Here is a 25,874-nt window from a genome sequence, read left to right as displayed (position 1 = left end):
GAAAACAAAAGCCTCGTTTCTCCACGAAGTCCGTTCTTTCTCTCTGACCTCGGTGCAACCTATTCAAAAGCCTTCCACCCTACCTGAAAAGAGGCCTCCTCTGGTTAAACCATGAGCCCTCTTCTTGAGTTTCATTTTTCTTCAGTTCAAATGTCCCATGATCCAAGGCCAAGGGACCGGTGGTTCGAGGGGTACAAATCTCCCCCGGCCGGGGGATCGCATGGGCTGGACTGAGGCCACCTTCCCTCTCGGGTGTCCTCCTCTCCCTGCGGTGCACACAAGACTCAGGACCGAGCAGCGGCAGCACCGGGAGCTCCGGTGGGGTCCGGAGGGGTCCAGCGGCCAGTCGTGCCCGCGCCGCCACACCCACCAGCTGCCCGCGCCTCCGGCACCCGAAGCTCCCCGCGCACACAGCCGGGCTAGGGCCCCAAGCACCCGGACTCACGCAGACTCGCACCTGAGACCCGCCGAAGTACCGACTCCGCTATACTCGGGCTGCCAGCAGCCCCCGCCGCCGCCTCACCCAGAGAAGTGGCCAGAGCTTCCGGACCTCACGTGACCCATCGTACAGGGGCATGCCGGGAGCTGTAGTCCGTGAATGCCGCTTCACCTGCATGCAGAGGGCGGGGACGGTGGCCAGAAATGTTAGCTGGACAGAGATAATGAGTGAGAGATATGATTTGAGAAGAATTGGAAGGCTAACCATTTTTTCAAAAAGAGGCTTTATTCTGCTATAAATTTTTGTTTCATTAAATGCAATTCACGGCTCTACACCCCATCGCCACTCCACCAAAATAAATCATGCATATTAAGATTCCCAGCAGCATCAGGAGGTGGCACACCTTTAATCCCAGCACTCGGGAGGCAGAGGCAGGCGGATCCCTGTGAGTTCGAGGCCAGCCTGGTCTACAAGAGCTAGTTCCAGAACAGGCACCAAAGCTACAGAGAAACCAAAAAAAAGATTCCCAGCAGCAGGACTGGAGAGATGATTAAATAAATAACTCAGTTCATTTTTTTTTTAAAATGGGGCTGGAGAGATGACTCACTGACTGCTCTTCCAGGAAACAGGTCAGCACCCACATGGTGACTCACAACAACTACAAGTCCAAAGGACTCGACATCCTCTTCTGGTTTCCACGGCACTGCACAGACGACAGGCGTGGCATACACTTACATAGACAAACACATACACAAAAATAGAAAGAGGTGGAGGAAGACGCCACTGCTGCCACCAAATCACCTTTTGCAGGGTGTCCAAGACCAGGTAATAAGAACGCTTCGTGCCGGGCGATGGTGGCGCACGCCTTTAATCCCAGCACTCGGGAGGCAGAGGCAGGCGGATCTCTGTGAGTTCGAGACCAGCCTGGTCTACAGAGCTAGTTCCAGGACAGGCTCCAAAGCCACAGAGAAACCCTGTCTCGAAAAACAAAAAAAAAAACAAAAAAAAAACAAAACAACAACAACAAAAAAAAAAAGAACGCTTCGTTATACTTTCAACACTCAGAGCAGGAATCCTCCAAAAATCATGATAAACACAAAACACACATCTAAGCATGCTCGAGACACACCACCATATGTCTGTTGTGTCAGGTGTTGGGTTCACAGGGGTCTGTGGAAGAAACAGGGTCACTTTAGGATGATTCTAGCCTTTGAGCAGCATGGAAATCAGCTTCTGGTGAACGGATTGACTAGCTTTGCAAATAGCATTTTATTGTTAGACAATTTACACCTGAGCAAGTCAGTTTTCACACACCAAAACCTCTTATAGGAAGCTCCCCAAAGAGACAAATGCCAAAGCAATTCCCAGTCACGGGACAGCTCGGTTTTCTGAGTCCTCCCAGCAACCAAGTTTGGCACAGGCTTTGAACCCTTTAGGAAACACGCAGACAAGATTTACATACTTCAAACAGAAGGTAGTGGACACAAAAGGCAGATCCAGGCCCAGGTGCTAACCCTTGAATCAAACCAGCTGCAAAGCTCTGCAGGAGCTCCAGCTACAGTGGTCACATGATAAATGTTGCTTTCTGGGGCACTCCTGGACCTGGTTCATTTCACAGTTACTCTATGGCATTGGTGACGCTGGTCAAGTTTCTCTCGACTTGCACACTATCTTTTAGGCAAGGCTTACCAAAGGTTAGGAAAACTAAAGCCGCAGCAACAGACCCAAGATCCCCCAGCAGAAGAGAGGCTGAAGCAAGGAGCTATAGCAGAAAGCCTTAGGGCCAGCCATACACCAACACAGAGACATCAAAATGTTATTACAGCTCAGGATGCACAGGAAAGGGTCAAGAGGGGGTGGAGAGCGGCTGCTCTTCCAGAGGACCTGGGTTCAATCCCCAGCACCTACATGGTGCCTCATAACTGTCTATGTAGGTATTTGATGTCCTATTCTGACCTCTAGCACCAGGCATGCACATAGTACACAGACATGTGTGCGAGCAAAACACCTTACACAGTAAAATAAAATAATTTGTTTAAAAAAGGAGGGAGGGGGCTGGAGAGATGGCTCAGAGGTTAAGAGCATTGCCTGCTCTTCCAAAGGTCCTGAGTTCAATTCCCAGCAACCGCATGGTGGCTCACAACCATCTGTAATGAGGTCTGGGGCCCTCTTCTGGCCTGCAGGCATACAACAGACAGAATATTGTTTACATAATAAATAAATAAATATTAAAAAAAAAAGGAGGGAAACTCAGGTAAGGGAGGAACATATCCATCCAGGCCGATAATGGAAGTGCCTCGGTTTTAAACAGGTGTGGGCAAAAAGCAACACCTAGCGAGTGGATTTCCAAATTGTACATATTTCAGCTTTTCCATTTGTGGATTTGAAAATGAAGTAAAAGGGGAGATGAGATATTGGAGTTATGATCCAGTGGTTAAGAGCAGTTGCTGTTCGTCTAAAGCACCCAAGTTCAGTTCCCAGCACCCATATCAGGCAGCTCACCACCTGCCATAACTCTAGTTCCAAGAGATTCTTTGCCTTTATTTGGTCTTCTCAGGGACCTGAATATGTGACACACGCACACATACACACACACACACACACACACACAAGGCTTCCTCATTCACATAAATAAAAATTAAAAATCAATCAATTGAAAACCTAAAAGTGATGTAGAAAGGCAACCAGCAGGGTATTTTAACACTTGATTTCCACCTCCAGGTGCCCTCCCAGTATGCAATGTGAGCTGGGTCTGAGCCAACTGACTTTTTTTGGTTTTGACAATAATCATCATCAAAAGAAAGAAAAAAAAGAAAGAAAACATTTGCAGCTCCCGCCAGTGACACTGACATTACAGGGCCTTATTTCCCGCCCCAGCCCACATGTTTGTGGTGGATCTTGACCTAGATCCAGTTTCCAGGTTATACAAGTGACAGAGGCTCTCAAAACCACGGCCGGCAGTATGTTAGACAGTGTCTTGCTTGTACTCGCTCTAGATAGAGAGAGAAACTATAATCAAGCTTTGAGCTGTATTGCTTAAAAGAGATATTTTCAAAAATCCTTGTGTGGGTGGAATTCGGGGTAAGATGAGTCACAACTTAAAGGTTATTTGAAGGCCTCAGAGACACAGTGTTCTTGAACAAGGGACAATTGTCTCTTATTTCAGGGCTGCAAGACATGAATGCTGGGAACTGAACTCAAGTCACCTGGAAGGGCAGCAAGGGGCTTATCCACAGGACCATCTTCCCTGCGTGAAAACTCACTCCCTAGGATAGGCTCTGAGAAACACTTAATTAACAAAGTCCAGGACTGGTAGACTCTTTGGGTGGAAACAGAAAGAAATTCATCTCAGATCTTTGTTCCTACTGACAGCTTCAAAGACCAATCATTTCTAAGCTTTCTTGCACTTAAAAACTTAGCCTCTCCAGAGCCGTCCAGCGGTGGCACACGCCTTTAATCCCAGCACTTGGGAGGCAGAGGCAGGCGGATCTCTGTGAGTTGGAGGCCAGCCTGGTCTACAGAGCAAATTCTAGGACAGCCAGGACTGTCTCACAGAGAAACCCTGTCCCGAAAAATAAATAAATGAATAAATAAAAACAAAAACAAGGGCTGGAGAGATGGCTCAGTGGTTAAGAGCATTGCCTGCTCTTCCAAAGGTCCTGAGTTCAATTCCCAGCAACCACATGGTGGCTCACAACCATCTGTAATGAGCTCTGGTGCCCTCTTCTGGCATGCAGACATACACACAGACAGAATATTGTATAAATAAAAAATAAATAAAGTATTTAAAAAAAAATTAGCCTCTGTTGTGTGGTAGACTTTTCACACACACACACGTGCAGTAAAGCATCTTTATTTCATTTATTATTTTGTTTCTGTGCTGAGAACAGAACCCAGGGCCTTGCACTTACTAGGCAAGTATTCTACCATTAATTTAAATCCCCCACTGCTCTAAGTTCTTTTGATTCGTGAGCTTTTCATTTATTTGGTTTGGGGATTTTTGTTATATTATTTTGTCTTTTATTTTACATTCACTTATTTTGCCCGTGTGCACGTGTTCACGCACGTAAGCGTGGTCAGAGAACAACTTGCCCTGGGGGTAGAATTCAGGTCTTCAAGCTTGTCAGCAGGTACCCTTACCGACTGAGACATGAGACATCTTATGGACCCTTGTTGCACGAGCACCTGCTTTCTTTCAGTGACTTCTCAAGGCCCAGATCAATTTCCTCCTTTAACTCGATGTCATCTCGGTTATCAGCCTCCCTGCCCAGCCAAACAAGCAAGTGCAGCGGGCGGGATGGAGGATGAAGGACGCAGAGCAAAAGAGGAACAGGGTAGCTTAACAGGAGTCACTTGCGGGAAAGGCAGTTCCTCTCTGGGTTTTCTCCTGGTCTGATGAATTCTGGCAGAGAAGCTAGCTGTGTGTACTAGCCAGCACCTAGCCAGAGCTTCGGGTTCCTTGCAGGTGGGAGGGATTGCCCTTGTTTCCCTTTCGCTTTCTCCAGCCACCAAACCTGACGCCAGGGGCCGGAACTACAGTTTCCACCTCACGGCAAGGTAGGAGGAAGAAGGGCACCGAGGGCTGCAAAGGTAACGAGGAGAAAAAGCAAACACAACCTGCTTGCCAGCCAGCAAGGTGAGAGAGGGGACAGGTAAGCAACAGGTGGACGCAGGTGAAGGTTGCGGGGATGTGGAATGGTGTCTGGGAGGAGCCGCCAGTTTCTCGGTGCAGGGCTTGTAGGGAGCTTTTGTGGAATCCCGGGCACTTTGATGGGGAGGAAGAGAATGGGGACTTGGAAACAATGTTTCAGCTCAAGTTACAATGGTAAGATGCCGGAAGTAGAATGGTTTTCTTTAGTTGAAAAGACGCAGAAGAGTAAAAAAGTGGTTTGATTGTATCTCTTCTCTAGAGGATTGTTCCTTCTATGTGATCTCAGGGGCACCTAGGGGCCCTAGACCACACCTTACCTCTATAAAACCTTTGGTTTCTACCAAAGCATAGACTAGATATTTGTGTGTGTTTTTATTTGTCTGCCAAAATAGACACGAGCATTTGGGTGCGTTTTTATTTGTTCATCACTGTAGGCATGAGCTTTCCGAAGGCATCAGTGAAAACCAAAGAACAAATCAAGGAGAAATGAGGGTGTCTTATGATAAGAGCAGTTTGCTGAACCTCAAATTCAATCATCAAAGTATTTTGGGTATTTGATCTCGTGAGATATTTGGTAAGCAGACCTCACCAAATGTGTGATGATTTAAATGCCTAAGTACCTGTCCTTCCGGGCATACTCTTGCTGCTGCACATGTCTGCTGAGTTGTCATGTGGCCTAGGAACTCAGCATGTTAGGGAGCAAGGGGAGCCAGAGACTGACAGATAGAAATCCCAGGGAGCTAGGTTTCAGCTCCTGGAATGAAGAGCTGCACGGTTCACGCTCGTTTTCAGGAGAAATTGAGTTCCTTGAGATCAAAGATATTTAAGTCTGGTGACTGTTGAAACAGAGATGTTGAAAGTGGGAATGTAGTTCCAGGTAATTGATGCAGTGACCAATGGTTCTCAGATCTCATCAGCGTCACCTGGGGAACAGGTACATGCGTATCAGTTTTTTTGTTTGTTTGTTTGTTTGGGTTTTTTTTGTTTTGTTTTGTTTTTTGGTTTTTCGAGACAGGGTTTCTCTGTGGCTTTGGTTCCTGTCTTGGAACTAGCTCTGTAGACCAGGCTGGTCTCGAACTCACAGAGATCCGCCTGCCTCTGCCTCCCGAGGGCTGGGATTAAAGGCGTGTACCGCCATCGCCTGGCTGTTGTATTAATTTTTGTGTGTGTTCATGTGTGTGCACATCATGTGGCAGCTGGAAGTCAACCTCATGTATCATCCTCAGCACCATCCACTTTGGTTTTGGAAACAGGCCCATCATTTGCCTGGAGTTCACTGAGTGGACGAGATTGGCTGAGCAGTGAGCCCCAGGGATCCTTTGGATCCACCTCCCCAGAGACAGGCTCACAAGCACATGTACGTCACCATGTCTGGCTTTCCTTTTTTTTTTTTTTTTTTAATGTAAACACATAAAATAAAAATAAATGTTTTTAAATGTCATCTGTTATTATCTTATGTGTATGGATGATCTGTCTGCGTATATATCTCTGTTCCACATGCATGCAGTACCCATAAAGGACAGAAGACAGCATTGGATCCCCTGAAACTGGAGTCTCAGCTGGTTGTGAGGTATCACGTGGGTGCCAGAAACCAAACCTGGGAGCCGGGCGGTGGTGGCGCACGCCTTTAATCCCAGCACTTGGGAGGCAGAGGCAGGCGGATCTCTGTGAGTTCGAGACCAGCCTGGTCTACAAGAGCTAGTTCCAGGACAGGTTCCAAAACCACAGAGAAACCCTGTCTCGAAAAAGCAAAAAAAAAAAAAAAAAAAACAAAACTCAGAGCTGGAGAGATGGCTCAGAGGTTAAGAGCACTGCCTGCTTTTCCAAAGGTCCTGAGTTCAATTCCCAGCAACCACATACATGGTGGCTCACAACCATCTGTAATGGGGTCTGGTGCCCTCTTCTGGCCTGCAGGCATACATACAGACAGAATATTGTATACATAATAAATAAATATTAAAAAAAAAAAGAAAGAAAGAAAAGAAAAGAAACCAAACCTGGGTCCTCTGGAAGATCAGCCAATGCTCTTAACTACTGAGTCACCTCTCCAGCCCCATAAATTAAATATATATGTATATGTATGTATATAAAGAGATAGGTAGGTAGGTAGGTAGGTAGGTAGGTAGTGAATCTGACATAAGTTCTAATAATATGTATTTTTAACTATCTCCTCCAGCTAATTCTGATAATCATTAAGTTTGGCAAATACCAACATTAGAAACCTTTAAGTTATTTTCTTTTCCATACTAAAATTTCCCATAGAGTTCTCCCCTACCCCACCCCCAAGTTTTACTATATAACCTTAGCTATCCTGGACCTTGCTATGTAGACCAGGCTGGCCTTGAACACAGAGATCTACCTACCTCTGCTTCCTGAGCACTGGGATTAAAATTGTGTGCCCCCACACGCCGCCCTGCCATATCATTCTCACTAAAGTTTTAGTTTTGAATATCCTCCAAATTCTAATTTCCTGTTTGAGAAAAATGGAGTGCTACCCAGAGTAAAAAGGCCATGTGGGTGCTGGCAAAATGATTCCAAGGTTAAAAGCACCAACATCCACTTCGAGCTCCCAACTGCCTATCACTCCAGTTTCAGGGGACCCAATACCTCTGGCCTCTTCTGTGTGCTCACAGACCTGTGAATCTTCCTTAAACTGGCTTCCCAGGCAAATCTTATCAGTTGTCATGAGTTGATGGGCAGCCAGGCTTCTAGTGGCTGCGGGCACGGCTTCCACCTGACTGACGTCCAGGGAGCTACTCCTGTAGGCATTCCCTCCACTATCCTGCTCTTTGAGTACCTCATCTGCAGAACTGGGGTTTCCTCAGGTCTCTAACTTGGTAAAGCTGACTACACTCTTTTCCCATCAAAGAATGGCCTTATCAGGGCTGGCGAGATGGCTCAGTGGTTAAGAGCATTGCCTGCTCTTCCAAAGGTCCTGAGTTCAATTCCCAGCAACCACATGGTGGCTCACAACCATCTGTAATGAGGTCTGGTGCCCTCTTCTGGCCTGCAGACATACACACAGACAGGATATTGTATGCATGATAAATAAATAATTAAAAAAAAAAAAAAAGAATGGTCTTATCAGTGTGAGGGCCTTCCCGAAGCTGTGACCACATATACCTGGGGTGTGGGCTTGTGGGGCAACTCCCTACACCTGAACAGACATTGGCATCCTTCGCCCATGGCAATGTTTGTACTGTGAAAGCCACAGCTACCCCAGCTTGTCTTCTGCTGGATCCCCGGTGCAGGAACTGAATGCTGTCTTTCCTCCCTGGGTCTGCTCTAGGAAGCCAGAGCCATGCAGTTCGCCAGCTCAGCCAGAGCAACAGATGAGAACGTGGATTATTTGTTCAAGGTCATCCTCATTGGCGATTCCAATGTGGGGAAGACGTGTGTGGTGCAGCATTTCAAATCTGGAGTCTACACTGAGTCACAGCAGAATACCATTGGGGTGGACTTCACCGTGCGCTCCCTCGAGATAGACGGCAAGAAAGTGAAGGTCAGAGGGACACTGGGGTAGCTCCATTGTTTCAGCCAGAACCCCCATTTTAAGTAAGGTGTGAACACTTAACATAAAGTTTAAGAAGCCATGAAAGAGGATATTGCTAAATCTACCTAAAGGTCATAATTTCTACAAACCAAAAGTATGATAAGCAGTCAAAAGAGGAAAGACAAATTGGAAATATTTGCAATATGAGAAAAGACTATCTTCTTTGATGTAGCAAGAATTTTGATAAATGTCTAAGAAAAGCACCAGCAACTATGTGATGGTACACACCTATAATCCCAGCATAAGGCAAAGGCAAGATGACTGAGGCCACCTGGGCCACATTTTGAGTACCAAGTCAGGCTGAGCTACATAGATAGTAAGGACCCTCAATAATAAACAGAGTTGGGGACTGGGGAGATGGCTCAGAGGTTAAGAACTGTTCTTCCAGAGGTCCTGAGTTCAATTCCCAGAAAGCACATGGTGGCTCACAACCATCTCTAATGAGATCTGGTGCCCTCTCCTGGTGTGCAGGCAGAACACTGTACACATAGTAAGTAAATGAATCTTTAATAAAGTAAAATAAAATAAATTAGGTAGTGCATGCTTTTAATCCTTGTCCATGGGAGGCAGAAGCAATTGGATCTCTGTGAGTTCAAGGCCAGCCAGAGCTATACGGTGAGACCCTGTCTCAAAAATAAACAGACAAAAGACCAATGAACAAATATAAAAAGTGGCCACAGGCCGGGCGATGGTGGCGCACGCCTTTAATCCCAGCACTCGGGAAGCAGAGGCAGGCGGATCTCTGTGAGTTCGAGACCAGCCTGGTCTACAGAGCTAGTTCCAGGACAGGCTCCAAAGCCACAGAGAAACCCTGTCTCGAAAAATAACCAAAAAAAAAAAAAAGTGGCCACAGATCAGACAAAACTTGCTTCATAAATTTTGTAAGAATACAGTCAGAGCCAGCATGACTGCTTACCCCCAAGTCTGATGACCTGATTTCCTTCCCTGGGCCCTACTTGGTAGGAGAGACTCTGCCCTGACCTACACACGTGTAGAGAGTAACAGGTCCTCGTGCACACAGATAAGCACTGTAGAGCAGGAAAAGTTCAGCTTGTAGGCTTATCTCTTCAGGGAAAGAGACGTTTACCGTTTGCAAACTGGTGAGCCTTTGCTCTCTGTAGAGCCAGCTTCACCCATATCCCCCAGAATTCATATTTTGTTTATCCCAGAACTTTCCCCCTAAGTCTTGAGCATCACTTCTTGTTTTTTTTTTTTTTTTTTTTTTTGGTTTTTTGAGAAAGGGTTTCTCTGTGGTTTTGGAGCCTGTCCTGGAACTAGCTCTTGTAGACCAGGCTGGCCTCGAACTCACAGAGATCCGCTTGCCTCTGCCTCCCGAGTGCTGGGATTAAAGGCGTGCACCACCACCGCCCGGCTTGAGCATCATTTCTAAGTTAATTAAAGCCATTCTTTATGAATGACATCACTTGTACTTTATACAACAGCCTAAGCGACTTAAAAGATAGGCTCTTCTTTGTAGTTAGTCCTTTGCTGTCCTAGAACTCACTCTGTAGACCAGGCTGGCCTCAAACCAGGAGATTTGCCTGCCTCTGCTCCCCAAGTGCTGGAATTAAAGGTGTGTGCTACCACCGCCACCTGGCAAATTCTCTGATGTCTTAGGCCAGACCACTCCTAGCTCCCACAGGCATTATGTTCATCTCAGTCATTCTCCCTAGACCCTAAATCGTGAACACAGTTCAACAGAGCCCATCTTTATGGAAGAAGCCATTTGTACTTTGTAAAGTCTCATGTAATCATGTCTTAAGCCTTGTTATACCCAAAGGACTCAGTTCATTGACATCAGAAACATTTTTCCAGCCAGGCGATGGTGGCGCACGCCTTTAATCCCAGCACTCGGGAGGCAGAGGCAGGTGGATCTCTGTGAGTTCGAGACCAGCCTGGTCTACAGAGCTAGTTCCAGGATAGGCTCCAAAGCCACAGAGAAACCCTGTCTCCAAAAACCAAAAAAAAAAAAAAAAAAAAAAAAGAAACATTTTTCCAAAATTGTGCTGTGCTTAAACATGGCTAAAATAAACAACCTAGTGTCAGACTCTAGAAATTTGTCCCTGCACTGGCTGACTAAGTCAGACTGAACCAAGTTTCATTTGTACCTCACCTAGGTCATTTCCTTGCTGACTGTCATATTTGCAGGCACCCACACACGCAGGCGCATGCACATACACACACACACACAATGATTTTAAAAACGTAGACACTAGCTGGGCGGTGGAGGCACACGCCTTTAATCCCAGCACTTGGGAGGCAGAGGCAGGTGGATCTCTGGGAGTTCGAGGCCAGCCTGGTCTACTAGAGCTAGTTCCGGGACAGGCACCAAAACTACAGAGAAACCCTGTCTTGAAAAAACCAAAAAAAAAAAAAAAAAGCGTAGACACTATTGAAAGGTGTATAAATTGGTGCTGATGTGGTCCATGCTTGGGATGATATTCTGGAGAGTACTGTGATAAGGATGTTACTGGATGCAAAAATTCTGAGTGGTCCTTAAAAACCAGTGTAGTTCAGCCTATACCATCCCCTTTGCCAGGATTCCTCCCAATGTGTGAACTCGAAATAATATGAACCCAAAAATCTAGGCCAAGGGATGTCTGAGGTCAAAAGTCAAAAGGAAAGACCCAGGAATAAATAATCCTCCCATCAGTGGGAGAGCCCCTCAGGGTGATCCCTAAACCAGAGAGCACATTTTGACCCCGCCTGGCCCTACTGAATCTGAATACATTGAAGTAAGACATGGGAATTTATTCGTTCTTTTAAAATGTATATTATTCATTTGTTGTGTGGGCATGCCTGCCACTGTGTGTATGTGAAAGTGGAGGACAACCCGCCAGAGTTAGCCCTTTCCTTCCGCCATGTGGGCCCCAGAGACTGAACTCAGGTCGTCAGGCTTGGCAGCAGCGCCTTTACCCACTGAGCATCTTGCCAGCCAGCAGGAAACTATTTGTAAGGTGACTTAAATGAAGGACTGTCCGTGTTGCTATCCCTCCTGTTATCTCTTCCGTCCTGCAGATGCAGGTGTGGGACACAGCAGGCCAGGAGCGCTTCCGCACCATCACCCAAAGCTACTACCGGAGTGCCCACGCTGCCATCATTGCCTACGACCTCACGCGGCGATCCACATTCGAGTCTGTCCCTCACTGGATTCGCGAGATAGAAAAATACGGCGCCGCTAACTTGGTCATCATGCTGATCGGTAGGGTGTTGCCCAGGCGGTCAGCTTTGCTTGCCCCTCCTCTACCCACGCTCAGCTTGCTTTCCTCGGTAGTGCACCATAAAATGCTGAAACTCAGAGAGTGAGGTCACCACAGCCAGCAAAATCATGATCCTCAGGAGGCAAAAAGGCTGGTGAGGGTTCAAACTTCAGGAGTCTGACCCCAGGTAGTTTATTTTAGGCATATTTAAGCACAGTACCATTCGGTGAAAACTTTCCTGGCGATAATTAACTCAATGCCATGTGAACAATAAAGCACAAAGTGAGAGATAAACATTGGACTGATTACAGGCCGGGCGGTGGTGGCGCAGGCCTTTAACCCTCGCACTTGGAAGGCAGAGGAAGGTGGATCTCCATTAGTTCGAGGCCAGCCTGATCTAAAGCGTGTTTCAGGACAGGCTCCAAAGCTACAGAGAAACCCTGCCTCAAAAAACAAAAACAAAACAAACAAACAAAAAAAGGGTACAGCTTGCACACCCCCACCCCAGGACTTCTCACCATGGGGATGAGCAGAGTAAACTCTATGAAACACTTGTCAGTGATCTGTAGGCACCTGGGTTGTGTCAATCACACAGAAAATACAGAAGAGCTTGAGGTTTAATAGGCCCCAAATCTACCAGGCAGTGGTGGCGCACACCTTTAATCCAACACTCGGGAGGCAGAGGCAGGTGGTCTCTGAATGCAAGACCTGCCTGGTGTTCCAGAACAGCAAGGGTTACACATGGAAACCCTGTGTAGAAACAAACAAACAAACAAACAAAAAAGCCCCAAATCCCCTCAAACAAATGTCAACTGGCCAATGAATGGCTGCTTATGGGTGTGGAAATTCCTAAGAGAAACTTTTTAAAAAATAACTTTAAAGTTCACTGGAAGTTGGTCATGTAATCCCAGGTCTCTGGATGATGATGAGTTAAATTGAGAGTGCGGGGGCCTAGAGAGACGGTTCAGTCAGGGAAGTGCGTGCTATAAGATCTTGAGGACATGATTTCAGATCCTAAGTTCCCCGGTCAAAGTCAGGGGCTATCACCCACATCTGTGATCCCAGTACTGAGAAACAGAAACAGGGAGAACCATGAAATTCATTGGCCAGACTGTCTATCTGAGTCAGTGAGTTCAAAGTCCACAGAGACCTTATCTCAAAAAAAAGAAAAAAGGGAAAGCGCTTGAGGAGGCAAGTTCTTATGGTAGGTTACACTGATGTCTGCCTTATAAGGTTCTTAGTTTTTATTTTATTTTATTTTTTCGAGACAGGGTTTCTCTGTAGCTTTGGAGCCTGTCCTGGAACTTGCTCTTTTAGTCCAGGCTGGCCTCGAACTCACAGAGATCCACCTGCCTCTGCCGCCCGGGTGCAGGGATTAAAGGCAAAGGTGTGCACCACCACCACCCAGCTGGAATTTTTCTTCTTTTTAAGCTGTCAATCAAAGGAAGGGGCTGGGCATGGAATGCTAGGGACAAGAATTTCGGAGTTCAGAATTTGCCAGATTCTGGTACATTTGATGTTCTATAAGAGCCTCAGCAGGGCCTGGGCCACCATCTCTGGACTGTGACTATGCCGCCAGGTTCAGGCTAGCCTGGGCTACAAGAGGACCTGTCACAAAGAATGCAGAGGGGTGGGCAAGATGGCTAAGTGGAAAAGGCACATGCCACCAAGCCTTAAGACCCAAGTTCAATTCCCCAAGAGAAACAACTCTTAAGTTGTCTTCTGACCTCCACATATGTGCTGGGGCATGTGAGTGTCCCACACTCCCAACACGACAGAAATGTACTTTTTTTTATTTATTTTGATTTTCGAGACAGGGTTTCTCTGTAGTTTTTTGGTTCCAGTCCTGAAACTAGCTCTTGTAGACCAGGCTGGCCTTGAACCCACAGAGATCCGCCTGCCTCTGCCTCCCGAGTGCTGGGATTAAAGGCATGCGCCACCACCGCCCGGCAGAAATGTACTTTTTTTGTTTTGTTTTGGTTTGGTTTTCGAAACAGGGTTTCTCTGTGTAACTTTGGCTGCCCTGGAACTCACTCTGTAGACCAGGCTGGACTTGAATTCACAGAGGTCTGCTAGCCTCTCTAAATGCTGGGATTAAAGGCATGTGCCACCACTGTCCAGCATATAAATGTAATTTTTTTTAATTTAAAAAAATAGGGCTGGACGGGGCTGGAGAGATGGCTCAGTGTTTAAGAGCACTGGCTGCTCTTCCAGAGGTCCTGAGTTCAATTCCCAGCAACCACATGGTGGCTCACAACCACTTGGTGCCCTCTTCTGGCCTGAAGGCATACAAGCAAGAAGAACCCTGTATACATAATAAATAAGTCTTAAAAAAATACAAAGACAGGCCAAGCGGTGGTAGTGCACACCTTTAATGCCAGCCTGGGGGCGGGGGGCAGAGGCAGGTGGACTCTGTAAGTTTGAGGTCAGCCTGGTCTACAGTGTGAGTTCTGGTACACCCAGTCTTGAAAAACAAACAAATAAGCAAATAAACAAGAAAGACAGAAGGGAAGAGAGGAAAGGAGGGAGGGAGAAAGTTCATTTAATAGACAGGTTGTGTTATCAGTTATCTTTCCACATCTCCTCTGTAGGAAACAAATCGGACCTGTGGGAGAAGCGGCACGTCCTGTTTGAGGACGCCTGCACACTGGCTGAGAAGTACGGCCTCCTGGCTGTCTTGGAGACATCCGCTAAGGAGTCCAGGAACATAGACGAAGTCTTCGTCCTCATGGCCAAAGAGTTAATCGCCCGCAACAGCCTGCACCTGTATGGGGAGAGCGCCCAGCAAGGTCTCTCCCAGGATTCCAGCCCAATTTTTGTGGCCCAGGGCCCCAGCGAGAACACCCGCTGTACTTGCTGAATGCGTGTGGGAAGCCAGAACAGAAGCCAGGGTACACAGACACCGGTGTCTCCAGGCAGAACCGCAGGCGGAGCCTTACTCCTGGCCTGGATGGGCGCACAGACTCTGAGGACAAGGGATGCCGATGTCCTTAAGGACTCCTTGAGAAATGAGAACTTCAGGACCTGGCGGAAGAGGTTTAGGATGGACTTTCCCCATCCTGGTTCTGTCTCCCCAACACCCCAAATGTTTTATAGTGGAGTTTTCTTCTCTGTTGTACAAAGACAGTAGTGATGGCAAGGAAAGAGCAGGGATATGGAGAGAGATATTGGAACATTCTAGATTTGGAAACAGGTGGGGGAAGGCCTGTAATGAAAAACCAGAGTTGCCAGACTGGTGGCGCACGCCTTTAATCCCAGCACTTGGGAGGCAGAGGCAGGTGGATCTCTGTGAGTTCAAGACCAGCCTGGTCTACAAAGAGCTAATTCCAGGACAGGCTCCAAAACCACAGAGAAACTTTGTCTTGAGAAACAAAAAGAAATGAAGGAAGGAAGGAGAGAGGGAGGGAGGGAAGGAGGGAAGGAGGGAGGGAGGAAGGAAGGAAGGAAGGAAGGAAGGAAGGAAGGAAGGAAGGAAGGAAGGAAGGAAGGAAGGAAAAAGTCAGTGTTTCTTGACAGTCACAGTCAGGTCTTCCCAGAGAGTCAAAGTTGGTGGCTAAAAGCCAGAAATGCCATCACCCATCTTGCCAAATGGTCAAGAACCAGGCAGGAGGCAAATGGAACTGGCTCTACCCCTGATGATCTGTTTGACCATAGTGGATGGAAGAGATGCTTACCATGAGTTCCTAAAACATCAAATTACCTACCACACAGAAGTCAGTTCTGTATTGAAATTAACTTGTCACTGGGCGGTGATGGCACACGCCTTTAATCACAGCACTCAGGAGGCAGAGGCAAGTGGATCTCTGTGAGTTTGAGGCCAGCCTGGTCTATAAAGCAAGTTCCAGGACAGCCAGGGCTACATAGAGAAACCCTGTCTCAAAAAGTAAAAAAAAAAAAAAAAATTCTAGTTATTCTATGGATTCTCTGCAAACCAGCATTGTGTCACTTCCTATAGGGTGTGGCCGAAGTGCAGCTGACGCCTTCTTGTGGTGGACTAGCTGCCCCTTCTGAGCCACAAACAGAGGTTTGAGTGGAGCTACGTGTCGAGCATTTGGTGAGCATGTATAGTGTCCCAGCTTCAATCCCCAGCACTGCAAAAGTAAATGAATAAATAAACAATAAGACAACGGAAATTAAACTGATACAAATGTGAAGAAGGGCCGGGATGGCAGTGAAGACTTCAGTTTCAGCTCCTGGGAAGTAGAGACTGGAAATCAGAAGCTGAAGGTCCTTCTGGTTGCATTACTGAATTTGAGGCCACTCTAGATCTGCCTGAGACCCTGTCTTATAATAATATTATACGGTAGGGTTTGGTGGTACAGGCCTGTAATACAGGAGGATCAAAAGTTCGAGACCAGGGCTGAAGAGATGGCTCAGTAATTATCAGGTCCAGCTCTTGCCAGGATTCGAGCTTGGATCCTGGTGCCTGTGTTGGGCAGCTCACAACCGCCTGTAACTCTTGCTCCCATAGATCTGATGTCCTCCTTAAGATTTACCTTGGCTACAGAACAAGTTCAAGGCCAGCCTGGGCAATTTATCAAGACCCTAACTCAAAGGGCTGAGGACAGATAGTGACAGAGTTCAAGTCTGAACCCTGGGTTCAGTCCCAACACCAGAAACCAACCCACACCAAAAGCCTATGGAAACGTAAAGGAGACAAGGAAGGGGTGCTATGGGGTCACACCCGGCACAGAAGGGGGTCCTTAGCTTTAAGAGTCTGAGCCCCAGAGGGCAGCAGATACTCAGCTGCACCTCTGAGAGTGACAGAAGTTGGGTGAGACCCCTGGGGAGTCAACAGGCCCCTGGTTTACCAACTCTGGTGCAGAAGGGAAGCTGCCACTAGCTGAAGCATCCTCTCCACACCCTCTCGCCCTGCCGTGGCTCGGTCCCCCCCTTTCCCTGCACTTTTTCTAGCACCCCAGCGGCTGTACTAAGATGGAGGCAGTACACATCCTGCAGGAGGCCAGTCCTTCAGGCCATCTCTGTTCTTCCCTCTTAGTCCGACTTCCCTAAGGCCAGTCTTATATTGTCCTTCTGTTTCTCCTGAGGACATCAGATAGGAGTAGGAGCTTGACCTTAGCCAACAGAGGGAGACAGGATGGAACTTAGATTCTGACTTTCATAACAGGTCCACACGTGAATCCACCATGGCAGGACAGAGAGAGCAACGAAGAGTCTGTCTCGCGCAGCTCCTGCCTGTTTAATCAGGAGACACCTTACACCCTCTCACTCAAGCGTCCTATGGATTGTTTTTACGTGTGTGTGTGTGTGTGTGTGTGTGCGCATGTGTACACACGTACACGCAAGTGTTATGGCATATTCGTGGAATCAGTTCTCTCCTACTCGTGGGTGTCAAAAATTGAACTCAGATTGTCCGGTTTGGTGCCAAGTGCCACTACTCCCTGAGTTGTCCTTTGGGCTCACATCTTCCTAAAACGTAAATTGCTAGGGGCATTCCCTTGGATTCTGGGTACTCATGAGCCTCCAGCCACCGAGAAAGTGCCCAAGGAGAAGCTAATTTGGGCTCAGGTTCAGAGATTTCAGATTTCAGTTCACAGAGGGCCTGTGGTGGCACAGCAGGGGGGAGGCTGTGTGTTGGAGGCTGGGAAACAAAATGCAAGGGAGGGCTTAGAGTCAGTCCCAAGACCCCTTTCAAGCCATGCACTGATGACTTAACTTCCTTGTACTAGGCATACCCCCTAAAGGATCCAGTTCCTCCTTCCCACCAATAGTGTCAACAACGAAGGCTCAACTTAGTTCTCTCCAGACAGAGCTGTAACAAAAACTGCAAATTTGGTTCCTCTCCCTGTTTCTGACCCACCATGAGCTCTCTCCCTCTCCAACAACTGTATGCCGTTGTGATGTCATACAGCAAACAGGCCTCTCACCAGGACCAGCACTGTGACTTAACCCATGAGCTAAATAAACCACTTTTCTTTATAAGTTACCAAGCCTCGAGTATCTCATTACAGTAATGTAGACGGACAAAGGGAGCAGTCTGCTAAAAGTCAGGCGTAAAGGCTAGGCAATTAGTGTCAAACATTCTGAAGAAGTGCCAGGTAATTGCTGTGACATGAGGTCAGGTCAGGAGGCAGAGGCAGGAGGATCTCAGTGAGTTCAAGACCAGCCTTGTCTACAAAGCAAGTTCCAGGACAGCCAAGGCTGTTACAAAGAGAAACCCCGTCTTGAAAAAAGTCAAACACACACATACAAATAATAATAAATAAAATAAGATTGTTGTAATATGAGCGGCGGGGCTGCGTCCCCGGCACCCAGCCGCCCACATGGCTAGCTTATGCCCCGAAATAATTACACGGAAACTGTATTCTTTTAATCACTGCCTGGCCCATTAGTTCCAGCCTCTTATTGGCTAGCTCTTACATATTGATCTAACCCATTTCTAATATTCTGTGTAGCCCCACGAGCTGGCTTACCAGAGAGGATCTTAACCTGCGTCTGTCTGGAGTGGGAGAATCATGGCGACTCTCTGACTCAGCTTCTTTCCCCCAGCATTCTCTTCTGTTCACTCCACCCACCTAAGGTTTGGCCTATCAAATGGGCTAAGGCAGTTTTCTTTATTAGTTAACCAATGAAAGCAACAGATAAAATACAAGAACCACCTCCATCATAAGATAAAAAATTAAAATCTAGCCATAGCATGTCTTTAATCACAGCGCTTGGGAGGCAGAAGCAGATAGATCTCTGTGAGTTCCAGGCCAGCCTGGTCTGCATAGTGAGGCCTAGGACAACCAGAGCTACACAGAGAGACCCTACCTCAAAAAAAAAAAAATATTCCTGAGTTCAAGGAATACTCTTGCTCTCTATCAACATCCTGAGTAGCAGGGACTTCAAATATATTCTGCTGTGACTAGCTTAGATGTGTATTTATAAATAACTGTAACTTCATAGCCAAATTCACAAGAATAGTGGCAATCTTTGGGGGTTAAAAATGAAGAGAGAACAAACTATCAGAAGCCCAGGTACCACCTTAGGTTGCCTCATGGCTGTGAGTAAATGATCTGTTCAGTCGGGAAAACCAAAGCCATAAGACTCATTGCCCACAGGGAGACAGGAGAGGTTACAGACTCACAAAGAACTTCAGACCACTCAGCAATGTTTAAAACAATCACAGACCAGAGAGATGGCCCAGAGTGTTGGGAGGTTCTTATGGCCAAGACCAACAACCTGAGTTTGAGCCGCAGGACTCACATGGTGCAGAGGGAGAACCAACTCCTGTAAGTTTCCTCTGGCTTCCACATGCATACAATGGCATGTACACACAAAATGGTGTGTACATATAAACACACACACTTGCACACAATGGCATGTACATACGCTCACAATGCATCCCCAAGAGCTGGAGACATAGCTTAGTTGATAGAGTGCTTGCCTAATATGCACCAATCCTGGGCTTCAAGCTTCAGTACCAAATGTGGTAGTACACACCTATCATCCTAGCACTTGGAAAACAGAAGCAGGACAGTTAAAAGTTCAAGGTCATCGTCACCTATATAGCAAGTTAGAGGGACAACCGGGGATACAAGAGACACTGTCAAGAAATCAAACCATTAAAAACAAAAGCTTGACAGCTAGTGTTGAAATTTCCTTCTTTCTCTTTTTCTCTGACAGGGTTTCTCTGTACAGCCCTGGCTGTCCTGGAACTCACTCTGTAGATGAAGTTGGCCTCGAACTCACAGAGATCCACCTACTTCTGTCTCTCAAGTGCTGGGATAAGGGCATGTGTCACCACCATCCACATTTCTAAACCCAGCAGTGGTGGGATCTGCATGCTGTGAATGTGCTTTGTTACCACTGGTTAATAAAGAAGCTGCTTTGGGCCTATGGCAGGGCAGAATAGAGTAAGGCAGAAATTCCAAGCAGAGAGAGGCAGGAAAGAAGGCGGAGTCAGAGAGAGGCCACGGAGCCACCAAAGGAGGCAGATGCCGCAAACCTTGTCAGTAAACCACAGCTTCATGGTAATACACAGAATAATAAAAAAAAAATGGGTTAACTTAATATGTAAGAGCTAAGTAAAAATATACTTAAGTTGGTCAAACAATATTGTAATTAATATAGTTTCTGTGTGATTATTTTGGATCTGGGAGGCGGTGGGGGGGGGCAGACTCTGTCTACACAGCTCTTGCACGTGGGTATCTAAGGTAGGAGGATCGCAAATTCAAGGCCAGCTGGAAAAACACAGTGAAACCTGACTTCAAAAGACAAGCACTGCCAGGCAGTCATGGCGCACACCTTAAATCCCAGTACTTGGGAGGCAGAGGTAGGCTGACCTGTGAGTTCAAGGCCAGCCTGAACTACAGAGCTAGTTCCTCTACAGATAGGATTCTCAAAACAAAACAAAACAAAAGATAGACACTGCAGGCCTTGCTTTGTTTATTTATTTTGTTTGAGACAGGGTCTCACTGTGTATCCACCCCTCTCTGTCCTGGAACTCACCAGACAAGACCAGACTGGACTTAATTAAATGCAGAGATCCACCCGGTCATGATGGGTTTAAAGGCTTGTGACACCGTGTCCAGCAGCACTCAATCCCAGCACTCTGAAGGCAGAGGCAGGTGGATCTCTGCGGGTTCCAGATCAAATAGTCTACACAGTTGAGTTTTACTGTGAAGCCAGCCAGCCAGCCAGCCAGCTAGCACTAAATAGTGAGTGAGCCCTTGTTTCACAAAAGACAGACAGAAAGACAAAAACAAAAAACAACCAAATAATTTGGACCTTGGCAGGAAGTACTCACCACCGGACGACTGCAATGCCACCCTGTGGACACGCACCAATTCTTGCTCTACAGTACCCACCGGCACTGAAATTCTCAAATTCTAGTACACTTTGGGGGGTGATCTAGATTCAGACAGTCCTCCCTACAGGTTACATGTGTGAGAAGAATCTATGTGAATACCGGCAACTTCTTATTAAACTTTGGGCTACTGTTGAAATTCTCAACACTTGAACTGTATAGACTGGAGGGTTTTTGTGGATTATATGCACAAAAGTCTTGCCTGCTACAAAGAGTGAGGCAAGCTTTCGCAAAGCTTGTTAGGTTTCTGACTGCCTTGTAAACCATTTCCAGTGGACTTGACCCTGACTCAGCACTGGACAGGCTGTGTAGAATAGAATTATAGACATTTTCACACACCCACAATATTGTATAGCTAGCAACCAGAGAATTATATGAAATCAGATCCCAAAGGGGTGTTTTGAAAAAATAAAGATATAAAATGCTTCTTTACTTATTTGTCCAGAGCATAAAATACATGAGGAAATACTTGTTAATACTTCATAGCTCATAAATTGTCCCTGAGGCGGCTGTGGCGTAGCAAGTGGGGTTTCCAGTTTCCTAATGATGGTGGCCAGCAGAACATGCGAGAGGGAGGGGCATCAGTGCCTACCTTGAGAAATCTTGGCTTTGACAATGGTGAGTGGCCTGTCAAAATACCACCCAATACGGTTCGTTGGGCTGGTGAAGCTATGCTGTGTGAACTGTGAATAAAGATTATTCTGTAAGGGTAATAGTGAAGAAGATGCAGTTCCTCACACCTGAGAACTTGATCTTGTCCCCCACCAGGGGACTAGACACTAAACAGTCTCAAGAACCAATATTTAAGCTGGTGACACAGCTCACCTACCATGACTGATGACCTGAGTTCAGTCCCCAGGAGAGAACAGACTCCCTTGTACAAGCACGCATGCACACACACACAAATTCAATAAAAAAAAAAAAAAAAAAATGAGTAGTCTTTAAAAAGTCAACATTTGGCCGGGCGGTGGTGGCGCACGCCTTTAATCCCAGCACTCGGGAGGCAGAGGCAGGCGGATCTCTGTGAGTTCGAGACCAGCCTGGTCTACAAAAAAAAGTCAACATTTACATGGAGGAATGGCTAGAGCAGAACTCTCTCCCATGGCTGTGACTTTCCCATTTACCATTTGTAGAGTTTTTCATAAATGATTTTTTTCTGTGCTTTGTTGTTTTGCCTGAATGTATGTCTGTGTGAGGGTGTTAGATGCCCTGGAATTGGTATTCTAGACAGTTGTTAGCTGCCATGTGGGTGTTGAGAATTGAACCTGGGTCCTCTGGAAGAACAGCCAGTGCTCCCAACCACTGAATCATCCCTCCAGCCCTTGTAGAGACTAATAAAAGGAGAAATTACCTTTGATCCAGAAATTCCCATTACCTGTGCTTTGTAACAGAGGACGAACTGAGTGAGCATCTGTAGTCTAGGCAACCCAAGCATAAAGCTGAAGACAGATGCACACTCCAGCTAAGCTGGCCAGACCATGAGGTGTGGTGATGCGCACCTTCAATCCCAGCACTTGGGAGGCAGAGGCAGGCAAATCTGCTAGTGCCAGAGCTACACAGTGAAACCTTGTGTGTGTGTGCGTGTGTGTGCGTGTGTGTGTGTGTGTGTGTGTGAGAGAGAGAGAGAGAGAGAGAGAGAGAGAGAGAGAGAGAGAGAGAGAGAGGTAACAGTAACAAAACCCTAGCACTCGAGAGGCAGAGGCAGGCAGATAAATCTCTGTGAGTTCGAGGCCAGCCAGGTCTACAAGAGCTAGTTCCAGGACAGATTCCCTGTCTCGAAAAACCAAAACCAACAAAACAAAAAACCCCACAAAAACAACTCCCCCCCCCAAAAAAAAAACCCAAAAAGAAACAAACAAAAAAACCCTGGATAGTCTCCAGATATTTGAAGGTCAACAGACATTCTAATTTCTCAAAGCAGGTTGGATACCACACTGACTTTGACCCATTTGCTTAGCATCTGCCCAGAATACAGAACTGTCATGTCAAAGTGTTTTGCCTACATGTATGTAGGTCTGTGTGCCTTGGGCTTGACAAGATAAGAGGGTGTTTGATTTCCAAAAACTAGTTAGGGATGGTGAAGAGCCACCATGGAGGTGATTAGAACTGAATCCAGGTTTTCTGGAGAACAAGTTCTCTTAATGGTGGACTCATTTCTCCAATCTTGTTTCTTTTTTGCTACAGGTTTTCACTTTGAGACAAGACTTCATTCTGTAACCTTGGCAACTATCGAATCTAGCTTTTGTTCCCATAGTTCCATGTCCCAATTGCGCATTCTCTTCATGAGTGAGGGTGGGGGCATAACCACTTTCCACAAAACTTACTGCCATGGAAAAGGGGGACTTAGTCAGATAAGGACCTTGGTTTCTGACTGAAGCTACATGATTTGTGTGTGAATGCTGTCTTATTTACACAGGCGTACTACGTACAAGTGCTGTTTAACTTCAATACAGTGGCTGCACCTTAATCTACTGCTATTTCAGCCAACAATTCCAACTCCGCAGTTACCAGCCAGCTTCTCTGGCAGCGGCACAGGTGCGCAGGCCACACCCGGGTGGAAATTTTGTTTCCGCAGGGCAGGTGCTCTGCCTGCTAAAGGTAGCTCTAACTTATATCCCTATTTATAAATAAGACTTAAAATTCAAAGGCTGGGGTGAAAACCTGTTAGCTCAGAGGTTGAGTAGCAAGTAGCAACTAGCTAAGCTTCTCTCCTTGCTGGTGTCTCCCAGAGAGCGCCCTTCTGCTCACCAAAACAAAAAAAGTCATTCCAATGGCTCCCGTTCCTTCCAGTGCCCAGGTGCCCTGAGGCTCTATGATTACTTTCTGGAACTAGTTGCTAACTCAGCTGATATGGGATTCCCCTCTGTACGCTGTGAACACGATTGGTTAATTAGTAAAGAAAACTGGCTTGGCCTGATAGTACAGAGCAGAACCTAGCTGGGGGGAAAACTAAGCAGAATGCTGGGAGAAAGGAGGCGGAGTTGAGGAGAAGCCATGTTAGCCCCACCGGAGACAGATGTCAGAACCTTGCCAGTAGACCATAAACTTCATGGTAAAATATAAAATACTGGAAACGGGTTAATACTAGACGGAAGAGCTAGCTAGCAATACACTTAAGTGATTGGCCAAGCAGTGATTTAAATATGGTTTCTGTGTCATTACTTTGGGTCTAAGCGGCCGGGCAGCAGGGCAACAAATGCAAACTCGTGGTTCAGTGTGACCAAATGTCCCAACATTCATGCTTATAAATTTAACTAGTTACTTAGTCTAAGGCCGCAAGAATGAGAAGCTGAAGAGCAGCAATGGTTAAAATGTTCCATTCCTCCATCATCAAGCCTCCCCCATACCTCCAGACCTTTGCTAGAGTCTTCTTGCCTTTTCACTAAGCATTTTCTTTTATGGTACTGGAGATTGAATTTTTTTAAAGGTTTACTTACGTACAGTGTTCTGCCTGCCTGTAGGTCAGAAGAGGGCACCAGATTACAGATGGTTGAGAGCCACCATGTGGGGGCTGGGAATTGAACTCGGGACCTCCAGCCCCCCTGATGTGGGTTAGTGTACAGAGTACAGCTGTCCATAGGCCTGGATCCCCTGGAGCTGCAGGTACAGGCAGTTATAACCTGCCCACCATGGGAGCTGGGAGCCAAAGGCAATAACGTGCTAACCACTGAGGCATCTCTCCATCCCTGTACTTTAGCCTTTAAAAAAAATGGGGTATGTGAAGGTGGGCTAGAGACATTGGCTGTGTGCTGGAAAATAATGTTGAGGTACAATGGAGCTGGAGAGCTGGGCAGTGGTGGCGCACGCCTTTAATCCCAGCACTCGGGAGGCAGAAGCAGGCGGATCTCTGTGAGTTCGAGACCAGCCTGGTCTACAAGAGCTAGTTCCAGGACAGGCTCCAAAACTACAGAGAAACCCTATCTCGAAAAAAAGAGAGAGACAGAGAGAGAGAGAGAGAGAGAGACAATGGAGCTGGAGAGATGGCTCAGTGGGTAAAAGCACTTGGCCACTCTTCCATGTACCCAGGCTCGATTCCTAGCAACTCCATTTTAAATAACAATTAGCCATGGTGGCACCCACCTTTACTTGCGAGACAGAGCAAGGCAGTACTCTGCTAAGGGTACTCCAGCCTACATGAACTCCAGTGAGATCCGTTCTCAAACAAAATGAGGTGTCCCGTGGCTGTTATTTTCTTGCAGAGTACTGGGATCAAGTCCCAGCAACCCACCTTTAACTCCACTTCCAAGGGATCCAATACCCCCACCATCTTCTGACCTCTGCAGGTACCAGACATATATATGGATATTCAGGCCAAAAAACTTCACACACATACAATAAATACATCTAAAAATTAAAAGAAAATTTGGTTTGGACACTTAAGAGTTGAAGGAGTAGCACCTCCGGGACAAGGAGGCCTTGCCTCGAAAGTTAATTGGATGTCAGTTGTGCCTAGCATCACAGCCGTGGGTTCTGTGTAAAGTGGTACTTGGGTGCACAGGGAAGAAGACCAGGATTTAGTTCAAAGCTACCCTTGACAACGGTGGGATCCATGAGACTGTTATGACAAACCGGGAATGGTGGCACATGCCTTGAATCTCGGCACTCTGGAGGCAGAAACATCGGAGTTCTGAGCAAGTCAAGGTGACACAGTGAGGATGGAGCGATGGCCTGACAGTTCCTAGCACTGCCTGTTCTTCCAGAGGACCTGGGTGCAATTCCCAGCACCCGCACTGGCTCACAGATATAAACGCAGGCAAAACACCCATACGGCAGGCAGTGGTGGTGCACGCTTTTGATCCCAGCGTTCTGGAGGCAGAGGCAGGCAGATGTCTGATGTTCGAAGTCAGTCGGGTCTACAGAGTGAGTTCCAGGACACCAGAGCTGTTACACTGAGAAATCCTGCCTTGAATAAACAAACAAACAAAAAAAAACCCAAACAAACAACGAACCACTTCAAACTCCCAACCCTCCGTGATGGAGGTGGGTCTTGTATCTTATCTGTTGCTTTCATTGGTTAATTAATAAAGAAACTGCTTGGCCTCTGATAGGGTAGAATTTAGATAGGCGGAGTAAACAGAAGAGAATGCTGGGAGCCAAGTCAGGGAGTCGCCATGATTCTCACACTCCAGACAGACGCAGGTTAAGATTCTCCCTGGTAAGCCAGCTCGTGGTACTATACAGAATATTAGAAATGGGTTAGATCAATATGTAAGAGCTAG

General features: G+C 46.8%; 2 protein-coding genes across 3 annotated transcripts in view; one reads left to right on the top strand and one right to left on the bottom strand.

Annotated features, from left to right (window-relative positions):
• Positions 1–535, bottom strand: part of Slc37a3 (solute carrier family 37 member 3) — a 42,484-nt gene extending 41,949 nt beyond the window's left edge. Inside the window, exon 1 of one of the 2 annotated variants that reach the window (XM_057788531.1) lies at positions 458–535. The gene's annotated coding sequence lies outside the window, so the exon portion shown is untranslated. Of the gene's footprint in view, positions 1–83; positions 204–457 lie in introns of those variants that run through there. The other variant, XM_057788549.1, reaches the window with a different exon arrangement.
• A 4,500-nt stretch (positions 536–5,035) lies between these two features.
• On the top strand, positions 5,036–15,094 carry Rab19 (RAB19, member RAS oncogene family). Its single transcript, XM_057784904.1, has 4 exons — positions 5,036–5,091; positions 8,380–8,592; positions 11,662–11,845; positions 14,435–15,094. Exons 2-4 carry the CDS (start codon positions 8,392–8,394, stop codon positions 14,701–14,703), a joined length of 654 nt encoding a protein of 217 aa, XP_057640887.1. The 5' UTR covers positions 5,036–5,091; positions 8,380–8,391; the 3' UTR covers positions 14,704–15,094.
• The last annotated feature ends 10,780 nt before the right edge of the window (positions 15,095–25,874 follow it).

This window comes from Chionomys nivalis, chromosome 1 (genome assembly GCF_950005125.1).
Source record: "Chionomys nivalis chromosome 1, mChiNiv1.1, whole genome shotgun sequence".
In the NCBI taxonomy this organism is placed as follows: domain Eukaryota; kingdom Metazoa; phylum Chordata; class Mammalia; order Rodentia; family Cricetidae; genus Chionomys; species Chionomys nivalis.
Note: the sequence above shows the minus strand (reverse complement) of the source record. Positions and strands in the feature narration are given on the sequence as shown.

What these genes read in the sequence shown, in the direction of transcription:
- Rab19 (XM_057784904.1), top strand. Translation starts at nt 8,392, where the DNA reads ATGCAGTTCGCCAGCTCAGCCAGAGCAACAGATGAGAACGTGGATTAT. An exon ending in TAGACGGCAAGAAAGTGAAG is followed by an intron (nt 8,593 to 11,661) that starts GTCAGAGGGACA and finishes TCCGTCCTGCAG; the next exon opens with ATGCAGGTGTGGGACACAGC. An exon ending in CTTGGTCATCATGCTGATCG is followed by an intron (nt 11,846 to 14,434) that starts GTAGGGTGTTGC and finishes TCTCCTCTGTAG; the next exon opens with GAAACAAATCGGACCTGTGG.